The sequence below is a fragment of the Morus notabilis genome, unplaced genomic scaffold (assembly GCF_000414095.1).
Source record: "Morus notabilis unplaced genomic scaffold, ASM41409v2 Scaffold297, whole genome shotgun sequence".
Classification (NCBI taxonomy): Eukaryota; Viridiplantae; Streptophyta; class Magnoliopsida; order Rosales; family Moraceae; genus Morus; species Morus notabilis.
In genome coordinates, this window is record NW_010357726.1 from 732,720 (window position 1) to 751,548 (window position 18,829).

Sequence of the window (18,829 nt, forward strand, 5' to 3'; positions counted from 1 at the left end):
GGAAAGAGTAATTTAAGTACTCAAAATTCATGTTTCATTTGCTTACCAATGGCACGAAGTATTTGGAAATCCGGTCTGCGAACTTCTGTACTGGAGCTTTTGCCATCTGAGCAGACTCAACAAGTCTCACAATCTGTGAAAGGGCACTCTCTGATCCAACTCTTGTTGCCAAAATATGCAACACCCCATTCTCATTCACTGTGCCTCCGATCACTGTATCGCCTTTTCTTTTAGCCACTGGCCGCGCTTCCCCCGTTATCATGCTCTCATTCACATGGCTCTGCCCCCATATGACCAAACCATCTGAAGCAACTTTCGCCCCAGGAATTATCTTAATCACATCATTCTTCTGTATCAATCGGCTATGAATCTCTTGCTCGCCTATCACATTTCCTTCCTCATCCAAAGTCAGTAGTATTGCAGTTTCAGGAGCCAACTTCAGAAGCTTGGCAATTGCCTCAGAAGTCTTTCCTTTAGCCAAAACCTCCAGGTACTTCCCCAAAAGAATAAAAGTTATCAGCATTGAACTGGTCTCAAAGAAATCGGTCCCTTTGAAATCTCTAGAATTTGCAGCTCTCGACACTATGTAGACTGAATAAAAGTAGGCTGCATTTGTTCCTAAAGCAATCAAAACATCCATATTCGGAGAACCGTGACGCAAGGCCTTGTAGGATCCAACATAGAATCTCCTTCCTATGATGAACTGCACCGGAGTCGCCAATTCCCATCGCAGAATCTCACCAATGGTCAGCATATTCACAACCTTGATGTCCAAAACCTTCTTTATCCAAGGCACGTACATAAACACCATGGAAGTCAAGAACACGGGAATGGTGAAAACCAAGCTCCACAAAAAGCGCTTGTAGTATTGCCTAATCTCCTGCTTTCGACGGCTCTCTCTCCCATCTTGATCTTCAGGGAATATCATGGCCTTGAAATGGCCCGACCCGGATGACTCAATCACTTCGATGAAAGTCCTTGGTCCCGTCAAATCCGCCTTGTACGAAATCGAAATCTTCTTCAGCTCCGGGTATGTTTCTATGGCTTGAACCCCGGGTAGGGACTCAAGAGATCTTGCAATTGTCTTCAGTGAATAGTCAGTTTTGAAGCCATCAACTTGTATGTCTATTTTGCTTATGTCTTCTCCTACACTTATAAATATGGCTTCAAAACCAGTGTCTTCTATTGTCTGCAAAATCTGATTGTAGCTTATGAGTCTTGTGTCGTAATATACTTCTGCTTCTTCAGTTGCTAAGGCAACTTGTGCTGTTTGGACACCATGAAGTGATTTTAGAGCTGATTCAATGGTGGATGAGCATGATGTGCAGGTCATTCCGTTTATGTGGATTCTGCATACTTGGATTGACTTGTCCTTTAATGGCTCTTCTTTGATAATAGTGGCTTCGAATCCGGCATCTTCAATAGCTTCACGAATCCTCTCCTCCTGTAAGATGTTGAAATTGATAAGAATTAGACGCTCTAATTCTATACTACTAAGAGCGATAAAATCGCATACAAGAAATCAAGCAAAAAGAATCTCTATAAATTTTTTTTTCCTACTAAAAAAAATTTATAAAGATTCGACTCAATATGATCAGACTACATCATCTTTCAGCCATTTTACCACAATTCACTAATTAGACTCCACAATTTAACAAAAACTTCTAACAATTATAGTAATCAAAGAAAGCTATCTAACAAATGTGATTAAAGAGGTAACGAATACACTACTTCTTCTATACATATATATATATATATATATATATGTTGTGCTTAATTGTTTAGTTTATCATGTTGCATATATAAGTGAACTTTTAAATTATACATCCCGCTAATCTTGGTACAAGAAACATAAGCGAAAAAAATGTAATAATAGAAAATTTTATTGAATCATACAGAGGTGCTTTTGATTAGTTTAAACTAGTAATAAAAAGAATTAATCAAAAGTGAAAGTTGATAACCGAAACAACCAAATAGTTAATGCATTAGGAGAGAAAAAGATAGTAATATAAATTAGTTGTGATTTTACATAAAACCCACAATGTCACATAAATTAATCAGTTATACTATCTATTAAATTCAAGAGACATATTAGCAAATCTCGAAGATAAAAATTTAGTTACAATTTTGTAGTTTTAGAAACAAAAGAATATAATTTAAATATAATATATATAGTTTTCACTCTCTTTTTTCTTTTCTGAGAACAATAATTTTTTAAGTAATCTTGATAAATACCGCTTAAAAGTACATGGGTTATGATTTTTACCTTTTACTCTTGATTCATAATCTTTTTAGTCCAATAATTACATTAACAAAAGGATATTTATCAAGAGAGATGAGTAAAATTCCATACTCACGTACTTTTAAGAGTAAATTTTGTAATTTTCTCTAGCTTTTTTACCCGGATTAGTAGATTCATAATAGATGTTAGACATGTACCTTACTAATTAGACAGATAGTTAAAAGATACTCTAAACAAAACTTCTAACAAAAAACAAGACAGTAAATAAAAATATGATATAAATCTATGGTTCAATTTTTTATATTTTGGTTTATTTATACTAATTTTACTAGAGTACTCATTTATTGAGGTGAAATTATAAGATTATCTAACTTTTACACTCTAAAATCTAAGGGAATGTAACTGAGAGATTAAATTTGAGACACTTCTTTAAAGGTTTAAGATAAAAAAATTTTCGGTATAAAGACTAATTATAAAAAGAGAAAAAAATCTAAAGACCTAATTAAATCTCAACTCCCTAAAATGTATCTCCCTGATTCACCTGCTACAATAATTGGAAACTCTTTTAGGAAAGGTATCCACTATCGAACATAGCACATGATCTACGGCTTTCCAGTAAAAGATTCGTACAAATAGTCTTTTATGTTAGGTTTAGTTGATGGATTCAGAATCATTCTCGATTTACGTGTATTTTTTGTGAGAAAAAACACTGTAGCGAGCTACAAACCATGATTCGAACCATAGTACGAATCCTTGAACCAAACACACTCTTACACTCTTTTATATATCTATCTATTATAGACTAATATATGTGTTTTTTTTTTCTTTTTTCTGTATAGGTTCACATACGCATGAGTCACTATATAACCAAACATATATTAACTTCCAAGCAGTAGTGAAAAAAGGAACTAGAGTCCTCAACAAACACTTTTTTTTTTTTTAAAGAGTCCTCAACAAACACCATTTTTTTTTTTAAAGAGTCCTCAACAAACAAATTGAGAGGAAGGAGACGCACATTAACAGAAAATTGGTGCACAAATAAATGGTTTTTGCATGGATTAACAAAATTAACAATATTCTATTTCACACAAAGTTAACTCCTTATTTCAGTACTTCAAGATCCAGTCAATCTTAAAACATTTTTCAGAAAATTTTCACTGGCCCTCAAGATGTCTCAAAAGATGAGAATTCCAACCAAAAAAAAAAAAAAAGAACTAAAGACTGATTATATTAACTCTTTAATTATTGCACCTATATTATTTTATATTTTGATTTCAAGTGGACGTGTACGTGTGTGAAGTATTGATGGAACGCATGAAAACTCTGCTTTTAGACGAAAAGTTAATTCCACAAACACCGTTATCTCCTTTTCTGAAAAGTGTGAGAAAACAAAAAACAAAAAACAAAAAAAAGGCTTACAGTGACGAAGTTGGGATAGTAAAGAACAAGGGCTTTGTTATTCAAGACATCAACGGCGGCTTCTCTTATTCCGGGAAGCCTCTTGACGGCCTTCTCCACCGAACCGGCGCATGCGGAGCACGTCATTCCGGTGACGGCGAACACAGCCTTCTCCTCCGCGCCGCCGCCGCCAGGCGACAGCCCTTTCGGGTATGTCGGCATCGACGGGTAGCGGGGTCTCGGCGATGTGGGACCCAAGCTCTCATTGCAAATGCAAATCCAAGGAACATACTTTGAAGCCATGACATATAAATATATTTATTTGAATGTTTTGTGTTGTTGTTGTTGATGAGATTGAGCTTCTTTTGTTGCGTGGGGTCCAAATTAACCCTTACAAAGTAATCTCTTTATATGCAATATTGTCCTCTCTCTCTCTCTCTCTCTCTCTCTCTCTCTCTCTCTCATCTTTCTAAAGCTTGGAGAAAAGTTTGGTTCATGTGCTGTGGTGAACTCATGATGAATGTGGTTTTTAGCTTAATTATATATAAGCTCGTTGAAGTTTTGAGTATTGTGATGAGGATACTACAGAAGAGGCAAGTTTGTGAATTAAACTGCAAGTGGTGTTTAAATAGTTGGTTTCAGCATTGGTTTTGGTGGCCATCATTGCAAAGATAAATAAATCATAGAGACGAGAATAATAGGCACACTGTACAGTTTTTTTTTTTATAGTTTTATGTGGGTCCCGCCATTTTGTGGGGGGCTTTAATCTTTTGTTAATTACTCAATTGGCTATATATATGTAGGATCCCAACTAAACTGTGTATAAATGTTAATATTATGCCCCGTTCACTTTGCCGATTCGAGTTTAGAATTCGAGTTTTGCTACAGTAAAAAGTTCTCAGAAATAGTCACATCTAATTTTTTTGCTACAGTAAAAAAGCTCTCACATAACATAACATCTTAACTCGAATCAACGAACTAAACGGGCCCTAAAAGTCTCTAGAGTTTTAGAATGGGTACTACGTTGCTTATAACCTGAATGATAAGATTTGAATATTACTACTTACTTGGTAAAAACATATAATTATATACATATTATAGCATGTTCATCATTTATGTACTATATCTTATTTTTATTTTTTGCTAGAAAGTATTATATTTGTATCAAGCTAAAAAAACAACGTACATGGCACTAAAGTTTTTGTTAGTAGAATATGGAGGATGAGATAAAGGGTCGTGATAATTCCTGCTTGATGTATACTATACTCAAAAGCAAAATTGATCTTTTCCTCTCTCAAGAGAGAGAGAGAGAGAGAGAGAGAGAGAGAGAGAGAGAGAGAGAGCGAGAGAGAGAGAGAGAGCGAGAGAGAGAGAGAGAGCGAGAGAGAGAGAGAGAGCGAGAGAGAGAGAGAGAGGAAAGAAACGAGTAACAAACAACCATAATTGATAAAGAAAAAGGAATAACTAAATAAGATTAAAAAAATGGGTAATGTTTTTGTTTTTTAGCTAAAGGAATGAACGGTGTTCATTGGTAATGAGATAGGAAATCCACAACCGAAAATAACGGAACAATAAATATACAACAAAAATGGAGAACCTATGTGCTTTGTTCTGTTATTAGGCATATGCACATGTTTCTCTTTTGGTTAAATTAGGTTTCCCCCCCGCCAAGTCATACATGCAAATAAAATGAAGAAAACGACATAAAAAAATAAAGAGAAGAAGGAAAATCGTGTCAAATTAATTAAGCCTAATTAAAACTAATGCGGGATTGGCCCATATATTTATCATCAGATCACTTTATTATTTAATGTGCAAATTCTTCATTGATCCGGCATATGCCATGCACGCTTTCACTGTACGTAATTCAGATATCTCTCTTTTTGGTCTAGTCGAATTGCACAACGTATTGCAAATAATTACCATAGTTCACTAATTCGAATTTTTAATTCGAGTTGAGATGTGACTTTATGTGATAACTTTTTACTGTAACAAAAAAATTAGATATGATTGTTTCTGAGAGCTTTTTACTGTAGTAAAACTCGAATCGGTAAAATGAACGGACCTAAATACAGGAAAATGTACACAGATTGTGAGATAAAGTTGACAAAGATTGGCCTTCATAAAGTCAGTGGGCACTGATGGTATTAGACCTTAGCTAACTAATAACCAATTTAATTTCGAAAGAATTTTGAGCTATTAAGGTCAATGAGAACGTTAATGAAGAATAGATATGTAATTAATTAAATGCTCCATTATGGGGTGATCTTAATTATTCTTCAGACCTACTCTTTGATGTAAGATTAGACTATCAATTCTCTCAGCTAAAAGCTTTTAATTTGTTACAGCCCAAGACCCTTTGGTCACTGGCATGGGGTTGGGGATGGTTTTCCATGGGGGTGGTGAGTCCGATTCCACTTGTAATCTTTATTTCTTATTTACCGGAGGATACCATGTTTTACTTTAAACCAAAAATAAATAAATAAATAAAATAATTTATTACAAATTATAGCAAATACAATTAGTTTTTATATTCCAACTGAATAGCATCACTCAGTGCAAGACTAGCTTGAGTAAAATATATTTGACAGATAATATCTATATTTAAAAAATGATAAATCAAGTTTAAAATTATTAACGATTAGTTTTGGTTCTAAGCTTAAATCTAGTGGTAAAGCCACGCTCATGTCTACAATCTTGAAGGTTGACGTTTGGAAGGGAGATTCGTGCCATGATTCGAATCATGATTCATGGCTCGCTACAGTGTTTTCTCTCACAAAAAATACACGTAAAACAAAAATGATTCTGAATTCACGAACCAAACGTTTTTGTTGGTCTTGCTCTGGTCAATAGTTCTAAATGTTGCCTTTGTATAACTTGAAAAACAAAGATCAAAAGAAAAGATATAACGTATAGCAACTTTTCTATATTTTTATAAGATTGCATTTGTTGGATATAGCACTACGTATATCAAAATTAAAGTTTTGTGGAGCAATGTTAAACTATATAACAACGATTTTCAGCAAAAGATTCTTCTTATTATTACTATTTTGTGGGACGTTTTCTAATATGCCGGTTTATCGGTAGAGTTAGTTTTTAATCGCTGAATATGGTTGAAATCATATCATATTAAAAGAGTATACAAAATAGATAATTTCTAATATAAATGTCTGAAAAAAAGAGAACTACTGTAATTAATTTTTTCTAATCAACGCACTCATTTTGTATAGTACCCATTAATTGGTGGAAATAACCGGACAAACGGTAAATTCCAATACTAGTGTGTACTTTTATAAGCATAAAGGACATATTATGTCATATATGCACGCCTACAATTTTCAAAATTAGGCCTTTAAATTTTATAATATTTGATAGCGTCTCTTTAAATCTTGTCCAGAAATTACTAATGGCGGGTCACTAAATGTATGGCCACAAACAGAAAGCTTAATTGGAAGAACACGATTATTCTGTTATGAATATATTATGATATTTTCTTAGTGGCTTACACACCTAAAGCGCAATATTTACAGGGAAAAATAATGTTTCGTTTAATGGTTTTGGATCTCTTTTACTTTTACCAGTACTGCAAATTAAGTTGAATTTACCTTTATATATTTAATTGGCTGACTAACCTTATTTTATAGATCAACTCTTTAATTAAAAAGAAAAGCACCCCATGATGCCAATTAATATTGACCATAACATTAAAATATTGATGTACTGTAATTTGATGAGCATTCACTTTGGAAGCATTCGAACGTGTAATTAGATATGTGATTGGTCATGATGAGTAAGTTGACATTTTTCTTTTAACATATAACCCATCAAGATTTTTTTTTTTATTTGGTTAAAATCAAATCATGTTAAACAATAATCAAGAAATCCTAAAAAGAATATTGGTTACATATATATAAACCATGCGACCTTAATTAAACAGATGAAACAAATGATGTTTTAACGGATTAAAGCTTGTTTGATTGATACAAATTTCAGAGTAGTCACACTCATTGGTCTTTAATTACCCAACAAAACCAAAATCCACATTCTTAGAACTTCCAGTTGCTTGTGCATTTGAAATTGCTTGCGTTCGTTTGGTTTTACTTGTTTTTTTTAATTATTTTTGTAACAATATTAAAGCATTGAATTATGCCATGATATAAGAGACTTGACGTCATGTTTGTGTATGTGTGTGTGTGTGTGTATATATATATATATAAACTGCCTCAAAATCCAAGAAATTACGCTTCCCATGCATGAAGCATGCCTTTGTTTCTGATATACTTTAGTAATTATCAAGTTAAGGGAGAAATGTTTTCATTATAAACTATCTTGTTACTTGCCTTCTAAGTAACATAGAATATCTTGTTTTCAAAAGAAAAGAAAACACACAAAATTTGTCTGGGCTTTTTTTTTCATAGGAAACTTGCGTAATATTTTTGGTAGTTGTTTTGTGTCACAATCGGACAGGTAACCTCAACCTTAGCTTAACATAATATAAAATAGGTTTTGGTTGGGAGAATGTGTACATATAGCATATGTAGCAGCTCATTTTGTGTGTGTGTGTGTGTGTATATATATATATATATTTATTTATATAGACATATGAACGATTTATCATTTTGTTTTCTTATTTTGTTAAACTAAAGGTTAGATACATGAAAAAGAGAATTAAGGCCAGACATAATGTTGTAGAAATATTAGATGCTATCTTTTTAATTCACTTTCTAATCCTCTAATTGTTAACATATTAAAAGTGAAATCATCTTTTTTTGTCATAAGAAAATAAATATTTTTCAAACAGCCCGCAAAAATATAGGACGAGTGAATAATAATTAGACTTTATAAGTGGTATTAGACCTAAGTTTACATTTTGAGAAGATTAGAAATTTGTTCCCTTTAACTCGGTTCTTTAGTTTTATGCCTTCTCTTAAATCTTTATATGTTTTCTGAAGTTGATATAATAAAACTTTAGCCAGTGATCATCGATTGTTGAAATTTTTAATTAATATCACCGAAAACACCTCCTAGTATCACAGTAGGATACTAGCAGCCATTGGTGGCTAACATGATAACGTCAGTACTAAGATACAGTACTATCAAGTAAATATTTGGTATTTTTAAGAGCATCACCAACAGGGCTCTTAAAATTTTAGTTAAATTTTATTTAAAATAGTAAGAAAACTATTTTAACTAATAATTTTTGAGTGAGTCACTCTAATTATACTCATTATTTTAATTAAAGCTAAATATGAATTATTTTCATATTTCTTGAATTTAAAATATAAATAACTTTTTCAACTTTTTCTTTATGTCAAATCAAAAAATAAATAAAATAATAAAAACTAAATGGCTGGCTTATTTGCTAGCTACATTTGGCCAGTACCAAATGTATTCTCTAAAATAGCTAAATATTTGGCTAATAGTTAGATTGGAGGAGAAAAAAATACATTTGATAGGGTTTACAAAATGTTTTTGATTTTAATGTGAAAGTAAAAATGAAAACTTTTTAGGAATGGTGTTGATATTGTTTTTAAAATTGCGTTTGCATGTTTAATTTTCTTAGATATTGTTTTAGGTATAAAAAAAAGGTGAAATTGTGTTTAGGTTTATTTTAAGAAAGTGTATTAAGTTATAGCTTCGAAAATGAAAATGAAAATGAAAAAAAAAATAACTTTTAACCATAAATTATTTCCTTAATAAAAACCCTTTTCACTGTATTTTGTTTTCGTTCTCGTTTTTAAAGTATTTGCTAACCACACACGGTTTATAGACCGTTTTCGTTTTTCTATCTCAAAACAAGTGTAAAACGTTCTCAAAAACAAGGTGAAAACAATTTTAAATAAAAATCTTTAGCTATTTTGACTAAAATTATGAAACGGTTAGTCCCTTGGAGATCTTCTAAACCTCTGGCGTGACATTTCCATAGTAACTTGTTTTTCATAGGCAAAATCAATCTGATGGAGGTAGAAAGCACTTATTATAGTGGCGAGTCAGGCCAGTCCAAACCTTTTTTTTTTTTTGGCTAGTACTTAGGCCAGGCTCAGCCTATCAGAATCTATAGCATAAGAAGTTTCATTTATACCGTTAAGGAAATTCGTCATTATATACCTGATTTAAATACTTATAATATTGAAAAAATGAGTAAAAAAGAAAAGAAACACACACAAAAACAGAAACAGAAACCTTGAATTGAAGAATCCATATGATGATTACTGCTTCTATCATCAGGCCAATTCACTTGATTGCACGAAAAGTCCATTCACCTAAAGATTTAAGGAAATCCATTCATATATATACATGTTACAAGCTAAACAAACCTGCAAGTTATACATTTGTTTTTTTTTTTTTTTTCACAAAACAAACAACCAGCTTTATTCAAACATATCCTAGGTAAACTTAATTCGACATTGTTCCAAAACATTCATTACTAACCACTACTCAATGCTTATTCCACGAATATCAAGGTTATCCAGCTTCTTGGGCCTCTTGTAATACTTCAAGAGCAAAGAGCAGCAAACGACACTAACAGAAGAGGCTGCCATTGCAGCTCCAGCAATCCAAGGGGGCAATCGAAATCCGGTCGACGGAAAAAGGGCTCCGGCAGCAATAGGGATACCGAGCACATTATAACCAAGAGCCCAAATGTAGTTCAGACGAATACGAGAGAAGGTTTTTCTAGATAAATCAATGGCAGTTATGACGTCCTCCAAGTTGCTCTTCATGAGAACAATATCAGCTGCCTCAATGGCTATATCTGTACCAGCACCAATTGCCATTCCCACATTTGCTGCCACTAATGCTGGTGAGTCATTTATTCCATCTCCTACCATTGCTACTGTGTAGCCTGAAACCTGTGGACAAAAAGGTGAAATCTGAGCAATTCTACAAGTATGAAAGTGACAAGCAATAGGAAAAAGAATTGAAAAAAAAAAAAAAGAGATTTAAGCGATTTTAAACAATGAAAGTGACGAGCAATAAGAACAAAAATAGAAAGTGGTATTTTTTTTTTTCCTAGTATTTTATTAGAGTTTCCCAAAACTGTATCAGTAAATTTTCTGTTAGTGACAACAATGTAGTTTTAGTTAGAAGTATAAACTCGAGTCAAGTTGGATAGGAGGCCTAAATGGCAATCAGGCCGAGCCGGGCCAGCTCAGCCCCACTCATGCATATGGTTGGCCCAGCCTACCCTGAAAGCCCCCATGGGCCAGACCTTGCTGACCCCCTTTTATAAGGAAAAAATTCTTTAAAAAATTCATTTTAAACCCCCTAATAGAGTCGAGGGAGAAAGAGAAAAATAAGTTAAGACTTGAGATGAATTAAAATTAATAGGCCAATAGTTTATATAAGTTAATAAATAGGCCAAATTACTATTTTTGTCCATAACTTGTCTGGTTATGAACCATAACTTGATAAGTTATTGTCCATAATTTACGATTTTTATCCATAACTTGTCTGGCTATGAACTATAACTTGACAAGTTTGTCCATAACTTATCTGGTTATGAACCATAACTTGTCTGGCTATGAACTATAACTTGACAAGTTTGTCCATAACTTATCTGGTTATGAACCATAACTTGACAAGTTATGGCTTATTAATTTCTATAACTAAAAATTGGCCTATATAATTTCTTAAGCTTTTCATATTGGCATATTTTCTACAATTTCCGTAAATAACGTTTTGGGCCTATTTGTATTAGCTTTTTTTTCCTTCTGTTTTTTTTTTTGGTTTTTTACTCCCCTCTAAATTCGAGGTAATTCAGGCCCCGTTCATTTCACCGATTCGAGTTTAGAATTCAAGTTTTACTACAGTAAAAAATTTTCAGAAACAGTCACATTTAACTTTTTTACTATAGTAAAAAGCTCTCACATAAAATCACATCTAAACTCGAATCAACGAACTAAACAGGCCCTCATACTACATACTTAATTAATGAAATTGAATATTCAAACTTTTGCCCTATTATTCATATTCTTCTCTCTTCTTCTATAATTTCTCTTTTATTTATCTTCTCTCTTTCTTAATTGTTCTACATTAAACAGTCTAAAAATATATTGGAAACTTTCATAACCTAAGTAAACAAGTTTCTCTCCTTGTCCATGTTATATAATATGTACCTGCAAATCTTTAACTCTTTCTGCTTTTTGTTCAGGCCTAGCTTCTGCTATAACTGACTCAGCCTCTATTCCAACCTCTTTGGCAATGGAATTGGCAGTGCCCCAATTATCACCTGTTACCATGATGCTTCTTACTTTCATAGTCTTCAGTATTGAAATCACTTCCTTGGCACCCGGTTTGAGGGGATCGGATATGGCTAGAACTCCGGCTATTTCTCCGTGTATTGATACAAGAATCCCAGTTTGAGCCAAGCCTTCAGCTTCTGATAGTACATCTTCTGCATCTAAAGGAATGGCAATGTTGTGCTCCAACATCAAGCTCTTGTTTCCAACAATTATTTCCTTGTTTCGAACAATGGCTTTCACCCCATGGCCAGTGATCGAAATGAAGTCTCGTGCTTCTGGCCAAACAGGATTCTCTTCTTCTCTGAACTTCTTGGCATACTCAACAACGGCTTTAGCCAATGGATGCTCACTATTCACCTAATCAACATGATAAAAAAGGAAAAAAGGATATATAGGAATGCTTATTAATTAGTTCAACAACTATTCTTAAACCATTTTAGACCACACTAAGATTGGCTATAAGTTTTCACAGAAAGAATCTTACTTCGGTAGCAGCGACAAGTTCGTAGAACTCTCCAAGCACCATATTTTTCAGGAGTCTCGTGCTAACAACCACTGGTTTTCCAACTGTGAGCGTTCCTGTCTTGTCAAATACAATGCAGTTCACCTACAAGATCATTATTTAAGAACCAGAAGTACCAATCTAAGAATGTTTCATTACATGAACAATAAAAGATATGGTTGAGTTATGATTAAACATGACTACTGTGTAGTATTTGAAATAAGGTATGAATTGTTCTAACCTTGTGTGCACTTTCTAATGCCTGTCCTCCTTTGATGAGTACGCCTTGAGACGCGCCTACTCCAGTACCAACCATGACTGCTGTAGGAGTCGCGAGGCCAAGAGCACAAGGGCAGGCTATAACCATGACAGAAATCCCAAACTGGAGAGCAAGCTGAAAGCTGTCCATGGAAGATGGTATCCAAGACTTTGGATAACCATGGAATTTTCCGGCCAAAAACCAGCCAAGCCAGGTTGAGAAAGAAAGTAGGATTACCTAAAAAGAAAGTCAAAAATTAACAAATCACAACTTAAAAAATTGGAATTCAAGAAAGAAACTTTTTTTTTTTTTTTTTTAGTATAGAACACATAACTCACCAATGGAACGAAGTATTTCGAAATGCGATCTGCAAATTTCTGTACTGGGGCTTTAGCCATCTGGGCTGACTCAACAAGTCTTACAATCAGCGAAAGCGCACTTTCCGATCCAACATTCGTTGCCCTAATATGCAATACACCATTCTCATTCAGGGTACCTCCAATCACTTGATCACCTTTCCTTTTCGCCACTGGCCTCGCTTCTCCTGTAATCATGCTCTCATTGACATGGCTTTGTCCCCATATCACAAAACCATCCGAAGCAACTTTTGCCCCCGGAATGATCTTGATCACATCATTCTTTTGGATCAACCGACTGTCGATTTCTTCTTCGTTTGTCACATTTCCTTCCTCATCCAACGTCAGCAAGGTGGCCGTCTCTGGTGCCAAGTCCATGAGCTTTGCAATGGCTTCGGAAGTCTTTCCTTTGGCCAACACCTCTAGATACTTCCCGAGCAAAATAAAAGAAATCAACATTGAGCTCGTCTCGAAGAAATCTGTACCCTTGAAATGTGGGGAAGTAGCGGCTCTTAACACGGAGTAGACAGAGTAGAAATAGGCTGCATTTGTTCCCAAGGCAATCAAGACATCCATATTAGCAGAACCATGACGCAACGCCTTGTAAGAACCAGCATAAAACCGCCAACCTATGATGAATTGAACTGGAGTGGACAACACCCATCTTATAATCTCCCCAACACTCAACATGTTTACCACTTTAGTATCCAAACCGTTCTTAATTCCAGGGATATACATGAAAACCATGGAGGTTAAAAACACTGGAATGGTAAAAACCAAACTCCACATGAATGACCTGTAGTATTGCCTGATTTCATCCTTTCTATAAGTTTCTCTCCCTCCATCTCCTTCGGGAAATATTGTCGCCTTGAATCGCCTAGACCCGGTTGTCTCAATCACGTTGATGAAAGTTCTCGGCCCTGTCATATCTGGTTTATAAGAAATGGAGAATTTTTTCACGTCAGGACTTGAGTCTATAGCCTGAACACCTGGAAGCGCTTCGAGGGACTCTTCGATAATTCTCATCGAACGTTCTGTTCGTACACCTTCGACTTGGAGGTCTATCTTGGTAATGTCTTCCCCAGAACTGATGAGAATGGCTTCGAATCCAGTGTCTTCTATAGCTTGCAAGAGCTGATTGTGGGTGAGGACTTTTGGGTCGTAGAGAACTTCTGCTTCTTCGGTAGCTAAGGCGACTTGTGCCCTTTGCACGCCATGAACTGCTTGCAATGCTGATTCCACGGTGGAGGAGCAAGACGTGCATGTCATGCCTTTTATACGTATTCGACATACTTGCGTAGACCTCTCGCTTGTCTCGCCTTGAATCAGCGTGGCTTCAAATCCAACATCTTCGATCGTCTCGCGAATGGTCTCCTCCTGAAAAATGGTACCAGCAATGCGGCTTCAGAACAAAACAATTAACGCAAACCCTTGCAGCTCAAGACTAAAACTCTGACTTGTTATAAAACTTTTAGCAAAATTCTTCTATCATGAGTACTTGGCAGCTTCAGACCCTTCAATGACTACTTTGGTGGGAGATTTTAATGCAGTACTAAAAATAATAATAATAATGATAATGATTGTTCAGTGGTAACTAGTATTGGTCGGAGGCAATCTACTACATGTGATTCAGCCAAAAAAAAAATGTAAAATTGCCTCTGAAATTGCTGACTCAAACTTTCTTGCTATACAAAATTATTACGGTACTAAGCTACAGTTCACCAACCAAAGTGCATGGTAACAATGAAGAAAAAAAAAGTAATAATTTGTTAACAAGCTTATAATTAAATTAGAAATAACAATCATGAAAAGGTAATCTTAATTAGCTGCACCAACTTCTCTTGCCCATAGAAAGTTTGTAAGGGACTTGGCTGATGCCTATAGCCTCACAACTTATACCAAAAACGACAAATTAATTCATTGGGTTAACTGCATAATTATACCTTTTATTTTTAACTATCTTCCAAATGTTCTGCTTTCAGAAACTACAAATTTTCCCATTATTTTTGTATCTGTAATAGTGCAAAAAGAAGGCCCGACTCCAAATTGTTCAAAAATATTGGCGTTGAGTTTCTCGACCATTTGCCTTAGGTGTAGTCAATTCTATTTCTCGATGGGGGACAAGAGAAGGGATATAACTCAGTGGTAGAGTGTCACCTTGATGTGGTGAAAGTCATCAGTTACGCATTGAATTTTTGTTAGTAGATCCATAATCAAAAAAGTATTTGTGATCGTTCTAGAAGAAATGAAACAAAAAATTACGGTAGAGTTAGGACAGTTATTGTATGAGGTCTACCCAATACTAGATGCAGAGGCACATAATACTATCGATATGAACATCATGAGTTGTCCCGTAATAAAACTGGTTGTTGCTGATATTTTCTTCTCGGTCAAATTTAAAAAAAAAACTTATTTTAATTTCATTCCTCTGCGTATTTTCTGAAGGAAAAGAATTGAGTGAAAGGACATAATTAATACTCAAAAATATTTTATGAAAAATATTTCATAAATTAGAAAATAAAAACTTTGAAGAACATCAAAGTTCAGAAAAAACAAAAGATTTTGATTTTTTTTTAACGAAAAAGATTTTGAATTTTAAATATTTTTCAAAAACTTTTTATAAAAATTTTAATTGAGAAATAATTAAACTTATGAGTCGATGAGATATAATTATGTAATTAATTCTTAATTCATTTCTCATAGTAACGAGAATTTTCTGGACAGAAAGAAAACAAGTCGTGGGAAACATTTATCTAAACTGTTTGAGGCAGTCGCAGTCCGGAAAATGAGCAAAAGTTTGGTGCGACTTTTTTTTTTTTTTTTTAAATAGTTTGGTCCGAAATTGAAATGAAAAGGAAAGAAAAGAACGGCGTGGACGGGGTACCCAAAATTAAAATCTCTTGAAAAAGATGCTAGTGAGACACAAAACGACACCTTTAAGGAAAAGAAAAAGAAATTAATTTCCGATATTAACGACAACTTTAAGGAAAAGAAAAAGAAATTAATTTCCGATATTTCTTCTTTTTCCCCTTTAGCTTTGCAATAAATTGTTACCAAATTACCAAAACAGATAACGACCTAACTGACACTAAAGTAATAAATTGAAACTCATAAGGTTTTCGTGAAAAAGAAGAAAAGCGATCAAAGTTGACAACATGCAATATCAAAGTATATAAACTATTGAGATTTCAGAAATAAATATGAAAAAGGGAAAATTTAAAAAAAAACAAACACTAGAAAAAAGAAATATATAGGGTCGAAAAACAAACAAGCCAAATTTTCCAATTCTCAATAGAGCAAAAAAGGAAAGATTAAAAAAGAAAAAAGAAAAAGAAGCTCTCAACTTAATTACGTTACTCGGACAAATTAACATTCCTTCGCAAATAAAAAAAAAATCTCAAATCATTCTCGTTAATTACATGCAAACACAGTCGCATAAAAATAGCAAAAATCAGCACTAGAAAGGAACAATATCAAAACAAACATAACTTGATTTTATCATTTCTAATAAAGAGCCCCCAAAAAAAAAAGGGAAATTGTACGAGAAAATAATAATAATAATAATGAAAAGCTGATGATGACGATGAACTTACGTTGACGAAATTGGGGTAGAAGAGGACTTGAGCGCGGCCGTTGAGGACGTCGACGACGGCCTCACGGATCCCGGGGAGGCGCTTGACGGCCTTCTCCACCGATCCGGCGCAGGCCGCGCATGTCATGCCGGAGACGGCGAATAGCGCCTTTTTCTCAGCCTCCGCCGTCATCTCCTCCGCCGCCACGCCCTTCGGGTACTTCGGCATCGACGGGTAGTGCGGCCGCGGCGACAGCCCGCTGCTGCCACCGCGGCTCTCGTTCCGAATGCATGCCAACGCCAAAAGCTTCGCTGCCATCAAAATAATCGCAAAATCCTCTCTCAAATGATCTCTTTTTCTGCAAGAAAAGGAAAAAAGTTTAAATTGTTTCTGTTGACAACTTTTTTGCTTTGTTGCTGGGAATGATATTGGTAAAGGACCTTATGGTTGTATATAAAAGTGGGAATATTTGAAAACTTGGAGCGTAATCTATAAGAGATTTTTAAATGATTTAATTATAAAATAATATGACCTCGTTCATTTCACTAATTTAAATTTAAAATTCAAAAATAATTATATCTAATTTTTTGTTACAGTAAAAAAATTCTCATATAAAGTCACATCTCAACTCAAATCAACAAATTAAACGGACCATATATAATTAATGATCGATTAATGTTTAATTCTCTTGACTAAAACTAATAAATTATATTTCTCCAGATAATCCGTTTGGTTCATGAATTAGAACCATGAGATTTACGTGTATTTTTTATAAGAGAAAATACTGTAACGAACTATGAATCATGATTCGAATCAGAGAACGAATCATCCAACTAAACGGGCTCACTCGTTGATCGTTGTTAGTGTAGAGACGCTTTTGCTTTTTTTTTTTTTTGTGGTGGTGGGCATGTAATAACGAAGTTTTGAAATTTGGAGGGTAATTGGGTTGGGAGATTTTGAACCGTTGATGGAATTATAATCCAACGGCAGTGAGCTTGTTTGACCGCTAGAAATGGGATTTATATAAGAGAAAGTTTTATTTTGGTACCCTCTATTGTATCGAAATTTGAGTCTGATATTCTCTGTTTTTAAAAATTTAATATCAGTACCTTAACCTTTTAAAAAAAAATTTAGTATCTCAGAACTATTTTTTATGGCACGAAAAGATAAACTTATTGGCAAAATTCATCTGTTGACTAGAATTTTGAAGAAAAAAAAGATTTTAAAAAGAATTTTGAAGAGATGAATTTTTTAAAAAAAATTATGCTCTACAGGTATAATAATTTTTAAAATCTTTTTTTTCTTTTAAAATTTTAATTAACAGATAAATTTTTATAATAAGAATAATTTTATCATTTTATATCCTAAAAAATAACTCTAAAGTATAAAAAAAAAAATTTAAAAGTCGAGATACCGTTGTAAAATTTTTAAAAATAGAAAATAATAAACTTAAATTTTGATATAATAAATAGTACTAAAATAAAATTGTCTGTGGATTGTACTTGTGGGGTCCTTTTTGAAACTTGGTTTCAACGCTATGAATCATGGTGTTTTCAGAAGAGATGCCTCAAGTTTGAGGTCCCAGGAAAACCACGAAAAAAGAATATATATATATATATATATATAGCAATATTCAAAACACTATAAACATTTTTTTTTAATGTGAAGCGCCAAATTAAAGTTCGATATAGGATGAAGTTCCGTATATAGGGTTTATCATATGTACATATATAGTATACTTTTGAATTTGTGGATTGTTAAACGACGTGGGTTTATTATCAAGCACAAATTAGATTCATGTTTCACGTACGTATATGGTTCTAACTAGGGATGTTAATTTCCTTAGAGTTTCAGAAAATCAATAATATTTCATATAAAATAACATTATTAAATAAATGGAGGAGGAATCTAGAAAGAAATTTTGGAACATGAAATCCTAAAATAAGATATACCGTATTAGTCGCATGCAATTACTACAGTTTTGGATGGTCTAAAAGAAAAGTAGTAGCTCAATATGCTTTAATATGAGGAAAATAGGAAAGAGAGAAAGAAGAACATGAGAAGAGACTCCAGACTTTACGTAAAAGATTGGTGACCGAACGCAGAAATACTTGGATGTATATATGATCATGGATTTTTAAGTATCAATTGCTGTATCCTCCCTATATCCCTATATATATATATATATATATTGAGTCGTGTGAGTCGTTTTGACTCTCTTTTTATGTTTTAAGTTTTGGTTGGCTTAGTTGGGCTT

The 18,829-nt window shown here is 33.8% G+C and overlaps 2 protein-coding genes across 3 annotated transcripts in view; both read right to left on the minus strand.

Annotated features, from left to right (window-relative positions):
* The window catches only part of LOC21407041 (probable copper-transporting ATPase HMA5), a 6,232-nt gene extending 2,289 nt beyond the window's left edge, over positions 1-3,943 (minus strand). Inside the window, exons 1-2 of the mRNA XM_010090819.1 lie at positions 3,662-3,943; positions 47-1,444 (exon numbers count right to left, since the gene is read on the minus strand). Coding sequence (XP_010089121.1) covers positions 47-1,444; positions 3,662-3,943 — 1,680 coding nt within the window. The remainder of the gene's footprint in view (positions 1-46; positions 1,445-3,661) is intronic.
* Positions 3,944-9,846: 5,903 nt separating this feature from the next.
* LOC21407042 (probable copper-transporting ATPase HMA5) lies at positions 9,847-16,974 on the minus strand. 2 transcript variants are annotated; one of them, XM_024175567.1, is made up of 7 exons: positions 16,594-16,974; positions 12,983-14,377; positions 12,627-12,881; positions 12,368-12,490; positions 11,758-12,240; positions 10,073-10,491; positions 9,847-9,903 (listed from the first exon to the last, which is right to left on the minus strand). In XM_024175567.1, exons 1-6 carry the CDS (start codon positions 16,888-16,890, stop codon positions 10,075-10,077), a joined length of 2,970 nt encoding a protein of 989 aa, XP_024031335.1. In that variant the 5' UTR covers positions 16,891-16,974; the 3' UTR covers positions 9,847-9,903; positions 10,073-10,074. The 2 variants fall into 2 exon arrangements, with proteins under 2 accessions (XP_024031335.1, XP_010089122.1); XM_010090820.2 differs by lacking the exon at positions 9,847-9,903 and having other exon boundaries at positions 10,032-10,491.
* Between the last annotated feature and the right edge of the window lie 1,855 nt (positions 16,975-18,829).

Bases quoted from the DNA above. Each gene is read 5' to 3' on its own strand.
- LOC21407042 (XM_024175567.1), bottom strand. From the start codon at position 16,890: ATGGCAGCGAAGCTTTTGGCGTTGGCATGCATTCGGAACGAGAGCCGC. The intron at 12,491-12,626 runs GTTAGAACAATT...ATGATCTTGTAG, and splicing joins CATTAGAAAGTGCACACAAG to GTGAACTGCATTGTATTTGA. The intron at 12,241-12,367 runs GTAAGATTCTTT...CATGTTGATTAG, and splicing joins AACTTGTCGCTGCTACCGAA to GTGAATAGTGAGCATCCATT.